This window comes from Colletotrichum tamarilloi (genome assembly GCF_030869305.1).
Source record: "Colletotrichum tamarilloi strain Tom-12 chromosome Unknown Scaffold_29.1, whole genome shotgun sequence".
Classification (NCBI taxonomy): domain Eukaryota; kingdom Fungi; phylum Ascomycota; class Sordariomycetes; order Glomerellales; family Glomerellaceae; genus Colletotrichum; species Colletotrichum tamarilloi.
In genome coordinates this window covers 88,084-96,085 of record NW_026849412.1, presented here as the reverse complement: position 1 = coordinate 96,085, position 8,002 = coordinate 88,084, and the positions used below count along the sequence as shown (strand labels likewise).

The 8,002-nt window shown below is 52.8% G+C and overlaps 2 protein-coding genes across 2 annotated transcripts; one reads left to right on the top strand and one right to left on the bottom strand.

Moving 5' to 3' along the window:
• Positions 1-3,493: 3,493 nt before the first annotated feature.
• Positions 3,494-4,814, top strand: CTAM01_08356 (uncharacterized protein; the record flags this gene model as incomplete). Its single annotated transcript, XM_060524376.1, has 4 exons — positions 3,494-3,787; positions 3,853-4,334; positions 4,411-4,521; positions 4,790-4,814. 4 exons carry the CDS (start codon positions 3,494-3,496, stop codon positions 4,812-4,814), a joined length of 912 nt encoding a protein of 303 aa, XP_060380889.1.
• Positions 4,815-4,986: 172 nt separating this feature from the next.
• Positions 4,987-7,920, bottom strand: CTAM01_08355 (protamine P1; the record flags this gene model as incomplete). Its single annotated transcript, XM_060524375.1, has 1 exon — positions 4,987-7,920. One exon carries the CDS (start codon positions 7,918-7,920, stop codon positions 4,987-4,989), a length of 2,934 nt encoding a protein of 977 aa, XP_060380888.1.
• Positions 7,921-8,002: the final 82 nt, after the last annotated feature.

Below are 8,002 nucleotides of genomic sequence, written 5' to 3'. Positions count from 1 at the left end.
GACGTCCGGCCGGACATGGGACGATGGAATCTTTCTTTTTGAGAGGAGTCCGGGCGCGGCTGCACTGAGGATGGCATTGACCTTCACGGGTTCCTCATTTCTTGTGTTCTTATCCAAAGAGAGATCGGGGATCCGCCATGTGGTTCATCGTTCGGAAACCTACGTCCTGCTATGGTAGGTAGGTGTACCCAGGGCACTGGCTCACCGCGAGTGTTGAGATCCTTGAACCTTGGAGACGGTGAGTCGGTGAGCCCGGGGGGGGGGGGGGGGGGGTGGGGTGGGGGGGGGGGGGGGTGGTGGGTGGGTGGGGGGGGGGGGGGGCGCGGGGGGGGGGGGGGGGGGTGGTGGGGGGGGGGGGGGGGGGGGGGGGGGGGGGGGGGGGGGGGGGGGGGGGGGGGCTGTAGCTGCTGCTAATGGATGGGTATGGTTAAGGCTTCCGGAACTCTGGGGATGAGAACCCGGAAGGAGACACCGAGAGGAGGATACTTGTGAAAGGAGGTAATTAGATGTTTTGTCTCAATGACAAGCTGCCTCTTGATGTGCAGTAGCTTTTCCGGTGTATATCATCCACGTGGGTACCTGGGGCTCTTTTGATGGGAAACCGGGGATCTATCCAGTCGGATTACGACCTGCGCGACACGTTTAGATAGATACTTGCTTGTGGTGATCGTCTGTTATAGAAGTTGTGGGCCGTGGGTCGAAGCTCATTGCGTTGGGGGTCCAGATGACTGGGTATGGGAATGAGCTCGTTTATTTGGGTGTTGTTGCTGGGAAGGCACCGCCTCCGATGTCCTTTGTTCTGTGATGACTTGTTTGATGTGCGGATAGCATGTACCTGGTGGGAAATATGCAAGGCTCCGTCGAGGCTGGAGTAAATGCTGCACTTTGTCAGAGTTCCAAGTCATTCCTCGGGTTTCTGGTTTCGGGTTTCGAAGAAGTCAAACTCCATGGGGCTACATTATCTATCTCGTTTATCCCGTTCTTGATAGCCTTCTGCGCAATTGCCGTAGCAAAGACTCATACTATCTCGAGAATATCGGGGACAGGCTGTACCGAGTGGTAGCAAGACGCCTGGCAACTTCGATCTCATGGGTTATTGATAATTGCAAAGCGATCTCAGCTACATACTCGTAGGCCGCCTTCAGAACCTTGAGTCATCAACGCAAAGGTTGGGATCAGTTTCTGGTAACGAAAGTGGGAGCCAGTCTTGCCGGCTTCGAGTATCATCCAAAGGGGGATCAGAATTGTAAGATGTCGTAGGGGGTATGCTCTTTTCGAGTTGTGTTGAAGTAGGGGCTTCTGCTGCTATGGTGAATAAGCATTATCGGGCGGGTGCGTCAAGTAGACTGGTGATAGAATCACTGAGACTTGGTTGTCTTGACGCATGATTACGTTTGATGAGATGCGTTAGCTCGGCACCTCACCCGAGGTGTGTCCTTACTCAGTGGTAATCATGAAGCCCCGGCAGCTTGCGATATCTGGCCAAAGGGATAGTGCGTTGGCTGAATCCCCTGCATCTCAAGACTCTGACGAACCACAGGCAATGTGCTTGCTTGCGGTTCTCGACATCTTACCTTGACGGGGACGGAGTGTTATATAGGTCCTGGGAATCTCGACTAGGAGAATAAGAATCAAAGACTGGACGCATTACACTTTGCATGAGGTGTGTTCCCTTTGAAACATCGCTTACCAGAAAACCATAACTGTAACTCAGGTTTTCATATCGTTGTTGAGGATGAACCATTCACAAACGAGTGGTTTGAAAGCCAGGAATCGACGACGAGTGGGTGAGAGCTTTGGTTTTAACCTGGACTTTGAAGACTGACGTCAATGAAACCATTTTGAGAGGTCGACTTGAGATTGAGACAATGTCGGTGGTGTTGGGCGTCGTGTTCGAAGCAGTGAGCTCCTGGCATGCAGCATGGAGTGGGACAGCAGCATGTGATTTGTCGACGGCAGGATCAGTATAGCAGCATAAATTGCTCGACGAAACTGCACCTGGATTGGGAATTGTCAGATTGTAAGTCATTAGGGAGTTGAGTATGCTTGAGACCGAGCTTTCATCTGCAAACCTGGGAGAGAAAACGGAGCCTGACCTCAGCCTATGCTTCATGTTATCCAGAATCTGAGCTTGACTCTCGATCTCTGTTCGTTGGAAGGAGTACTTGTTGTATTGTTTGCAGTGGGGAATTGATAACATCAATCACAAACTTTAGATTACCGGAAAATCTGCTACATGGGCCTAAGTCAGAGATGGTTTTGTTAGTCAAGAGTGGACTGTGGATTTGATTTTATGGCCTTTTAGTTGATACTGAAGCTCATGCATGTCCCGGTGGCTTACGCCTCTAGTGATACCTTTGAGCGGGAAAGGTACTTCGTCTCGATAAGTTTTCAACTACTAAGTAGAATTGGTGGACATTGACGCCTATATCGAGTTTATGAAGAGTCGAAAGAAAGAGCCGGAAAGAAAACGCATCTGTTGCTAATATAACCATTCTTGAATAGGTAGAATAAGGTTTGAAGTTGCGATTGTTGATAAGGTGAAACCTTGGATAAACGCGCAATCATGATCAGAGCTCTAAAATTGATGTTGTCAATGGGCAATGCTTGCGTCACGCACTGAATTCTTCCCGAGGTATCTTTATGGAATGAGGAAAAGGTAACCGTTGTCTGCTCAGAGATCGATAATCCCAATGATGTAAACCGTATCGGACTGGAGGAGAACGCGTTTAGAGCCCTCAGCTGACTGGCACCCAAACGGCATATGTGTCGAAACTTTGGGCAGTAACTCTCCGGTCATACCATTTAGTCTTCCCAGAATTAGCCGCGCCGCGTACAGATACGAGACGGGCCATAGAGGAGGGGCTAGATCTTCGAGTGTCAAGTTGGTAAACTTATTTTGGGTCGAATCCCCTGTGAAGGATGCCGACGCGATGTGCCGCAGATGGCACGCGGCGTCAACCGCACCCGTCCATACGGATTTTAGGTTCATCTCTTCTCGTCCCGACGGTGAGGCTCCGAGATAAAGCCTCTCGAAAGTCCATGTCAAACCCCGCTAGTTATAGTCCTTCCGAGACCGAGATCCTCCTCGAACTGCTCGACTTTGACAACCCCGCCCCCACCGTTCCGTGGCTTTCAGAGGTCTGGATGCCAGAGGTAGAAGAACTCTCCGCACCCAGTGACATGGCGACCCGATTCAGAAGCTGATAAACGGCAGTGGTAGACTGAAGCAAACGGCCCGCCGGCCCGTTGATTGCAATAGCCGAGCTTGAGAAAGGCATCTCTACAGCCGTCGACAGGGTTGAAGACTCATTTATGGCCCGATCGCTCCAAATGCCAACCCTCCTCCCTAGGAGCAGACGTCAACGTCAAGTCAAACACAGACGAACCACAGGAAGTGCCTGAAAGCTACTGGCAACGACTACACATGAGGCTCTGAGAGACACTCGGATTCCGGCCTCATTGGGTAGCCAAAGCCCATCGCTAACCGGGTATGGGCTCCTCGGGGACACTCAACGTGTTTGACAGCACCTTGAAGTCGCCGTCCAACTTGCCATATTTCGAGCTGAGCTGGTCGCCGTTGAGTACCGTCGGGGCGCTCAACGTACTTCTCGGCTTCCTCGTCATCGGTATCACATCCTTCTCCAAGGTCGCCGTCGTTCCCATCGTCTCCTCGGCAGCGGGGGCCATCGCGAACGGGCTGTGCTATTATGCCTACTACGACGAGACGTACTACCCTCTCGAAAGAAAAGCAGTCGTCGCGGCATTTGGGGATTTCTTCTGGATGGTAAGCAAGGGATGCCGAGAATGGGTGTGGGAGCTCAATGCAGATGACTTACACGAGAACAACAGGTTCAAGAAGCCGGCCTCCCCTTCTACAGCTACATCATCCTCCGCAACATCCTACGCGGCACCCGCCGCAAAATCTTCACCACGGTCTTCTGGCTCGCCCTCTTCGCCGTCCTCGTCGTCCGCGTCCTCATCATCGTCTTCCGCGTCGAGCACATCCTCCGCGCCGACGGCAGCCTGCAGAGCCTCATCAACGGCCTGCACATTGGCTACTTTTGCCCGCTCGCCATGACGGAATGCGTGAGCGCCTACTTCCTCCTCGGCGCGTTCGCGGAAGCGCGGGCGGCGTCGGCGCAGGCGGGTCTCCGGATCGGATTCGTGCGGTATCTGGTGCGGAGCACCGAGGTCCGGCTCGCGACGCTGGCGGTGACGGGGGTCATGAGGACCGTTACGCACTCGTTGAATATATCGCAGAGTAATCCCGTCACGAGCTACGCGGATCGGGTGGCGTATACGCTGGAATGCTTCTTCCCGGTCATTATGTAGTGAGTTCGCCCTCTCCCTCCTTTGGAAGTGTTTGGCAGTAGCTTTTGGGTGACTGGGTGCTGATTGACTGGGCAGTGTTGACTTGCTAGCATCGAGGCTACAGTACTCAGTGCAGACGCGTGGATTTTCTTTTGCAAGCGATCAGGCTCTCCGTTGCTTGGATTCAAGGGCGAAGATAGAGGACTAGTAAGCGGCAAAGTGTTTCACGTCTACAAATTCAAGACAGAAACCTCTGCGTCGGGCTCTGAGAGGTGTTCCGATGAAAGCTTGCGAGCACTCCAGAGGCATCGTGAAATGTAGACGACTTCGACCACATGACCTATCTTGCAAACGGCCAAGTGATCTTTCACAGCAGAAGTTGCACGAGTATCAAGTTACTAGTTGAATAACATTTGACAAAGGTCTAGTCTTTGCTGAAGACGGAACCGCTAAGTATAGTAAACTGACTGAGTAGCAACTACCTGTTTGTCGTAGAGTAAGTAAAGCAAAGCAGTTGTTCCACCCATGATGTGGTATTTTGTCATGACCCCAAACACCTCGCTAGTATAATAATTCGCATAACGACGCCGCTTGCGCAGTTGCTCGTTGCTTGCATCCGAACACAGTAATATATGATGCATCGTCCACGTCATCTCCTTTGATCACAAACTCTCAATCCCAAACTCCTGCGTCCATCATCCCGTCAAAAGTAAAACCCCCTGTGTAGCTGTTGCTTGTAGGCTGGCTTGTTCGCTGCTGTTGCTGTTTCTCAACCTGCTTCTGCTCTTCTTCCTTGGCTCTCGCGAGATCAGCTTCGACATCGACCATTTCGATAAACTCGTTAAGATTACGAAGCACGTCGTCAACATCATCGACGGCTGACTCTTGCGTGTCGGCATTGTCTTGCGCCAGTGGGGCCTCGTCGACATGTACGAAGGCCACTGGGGCTGGAGGTGCTCGGAAGGAGTCAGCAGAGACAAAAGCCTCTGCCATGGCCATTGGGCCCGGGCTTTGCAACACTTGCTGAGATGCCGAGGGCAAGAGATGGTGATGGAGCCTTTTTCGAAGGGACACAGCTTGGAAGTGTTTTTTATACTGATCGTCTTCGCCGGTTGGCAAATCAGCTACTGCGGTTTCTGGCGGCGGCGAAGCAGCTCTTTGCGTTGTAGGCGTGTGAGGATTGCGGCTCTCCATAGATTCTTCGCCTTCGACTTCGTTGGGCAGTAAAGCCCATCTGACCCTCTTGACAGACTTTTGTACGCTTTCCCATGGATTGTTGGTTGTAGCGGCGATGAGGTTCTGCGTACTAGGCAAGTGACCGCCACTGAGGCGAGTCTTGTTGAGCCGCCGACGTGGCTTTTCGGGCGACGGGGACAGAAAGTTCGCAAAGGACTTGATAGAAAAGATGGGCTCAGGCGAAACTGGCTCTGAGGTGTCGGCGTTGTCGGGCTGTTCAACAGTGACAGCCGGACCTGTAGGCGTCATCGCAGCGGTGGGAGCAAGCGGAGAAGGCGAAGCTGGTTCGGCAACATTAAAGAGCTTTGACATAAGAGCTTCTTGAGCAGCTTGGCGCAATTTGGTCGGGCTAGCCGTCCAAGGACTCTGGCAGCTTGGGTCAATGGTACTCGTTGCATCACTGTTCCTCGGCTGTTGTTGCTGCTGAGACTGAGCAATGACTGGCACGTCCATATTCCACGGGCTCTGTTGTGAAGCTGGTACGGCGGGACTGTTGAGAAGATTGGCTGCGTCCACCAATTTATCAGCAGTGCGTGCTGGGGGTCGCTCAACTATTCGATCAGGCGTTCCATCAACAGACACAGAAGTTTCTACAACTGACGCAGTGAATGGTATTGCCGGTGTCCGCGAAGCGTTGGGGCCTTCAGCAGTGAACGTGTTGACACTAGTCAGTTGTTCATGGCTCTGGCCAGTGGTGCTTGGCGGACGAGGAGTACGCGGGATGATGAACTGGCTCAGCTTCGACCAGGGACTTTGAGGGAAGAGGTTCGGTAGTATGCCCGCGAACGAGCTGGAGGTTTGGCTTGCTGGTTCCTTTGGTGAAGTGGCCTGGATTTCTGGCGTCGGCGGTTGTAGCACTGGGCTTGCTTCTTTCGGTGCCAAAATCTCTTCTTGATCTTGTGATGCAGCAATGGCCATAACCGTCGGTTCTTGGCTCGATGTCAAATCCGCGATTCCTGCTGCTGCGGCCGTCTCAACTGGCAGATGCTGATCAAGGTCCTCAACCATTTCTGAGATTTCGCCATCCGTCGTTTTCGTGGGGCACACGTCGGTTTCCATCGCATCGAGGGCTATTTCACTGCCCAGGGGCTTGGACATAGACTCGCCGCTCTCTCCTCTTTGCACTGTATCTTTCCCTGGGGAATGTTGATCTCCACCTTCCTCGCTGAATCCTGGGGAAGTAGCTTTAGTGTCGTCTGCCATGCAAGTGTCACCCTCCAAATCTTGGACATCGCCTTGGGAGTCGCTCTCGCTCGAAGAAGTGGAAGCAGCGGAAGAAACTTGGCCAAATGACGTTCTCTTCAAGGGGCTTGAGGTCAAGGTATTGATGGCATGGTTCCTCGGCCTTGCACGGAATAAGAAGCTTTCGTCCTGCTGCGTCTCGAATTCACCCCGTTCCTCTTCCTTGACCACAGTGACAACACTGCTGGGAGGAGCATCGTCTCCAGTCTTAACCACTGCCTTCCTATTGGACTGGGGAGTCTGGATAGGGGTGCTCAGCGGCGCTGGTATCTCATCTTGTGCAGCACTGGCGTATTTGTTGGATATTTGTGAGAGTTGTTGCTGGTGCGAGCGACTGGCACTTGAGTTCAAGCCCTTGCGCGGGGTTTGTGGGTTTATTTGAGAGCTCTCCAAGCTTGCAGCCTCATCCTCCATGGCAGCGTCCACTTGTTTCTGCACAACGTTTTGGCTCAGTCGTGCGCTATCCCGCTGGATAGCAGCCGAGTCCTCCCGGTAACTGTTCGTATCCTCTGCCTTTCGTCGTTTGGTGTCTTGCCGCTTCAGCCACTCTGAACCTGTTGACCGTCGCTTACGTTGTGTCTGTGACTGAGGCTGCGAGAGAGAGGCTTCTAGTGACCAAGCAAAATCTTGTGTATCGCTCAAAGATTCCGTAGTATTTCGCCATGCTTCAACTCGTTCTAGTTCCTCTGTTTCCATGAAAGGGTGCGGGCTTAAGTTGGGTTGATCCAGGCTTCGCGGGCTCGGTAGATGGCAAGACGCTGCATCCTCGACATACACTTCTTCTACAATGGTTTCTTCGACTTCCGTGGTGGTTTTGACGACAGCAACTGGAGGTGGTGGCGGGATGGCAGCTGATGTTGGTTTCCGGCTTGATTGCCATGGATTCACCCAACCTTTTGCGCCTGGTCCTTCGAAAGGGCCTCTTAGAACTGTAGAAAGCAGCCTTGGCGTATGTCCCTGCAAAAATCGAGTCGCAGCCTCTTCATATCGACGTCTCCTCTCTTTCAGGCTCTCGAGGTCTTCGTGGTCAAGACTGGCGTACAAGATATCCGATTCATCGTGGGGAGCCTCGCAGTACATCGGTTCGTCGTCCAGTCGCCGGACTCTCCAGCCATCCTTCATATCCATCGTGTTGGTATGAAAAGACTTTTGTCGTAAAAAGTCATGAGCCTTAGGAACGGAACGGGGACGAAGGAGGGGAGAAGTCGGA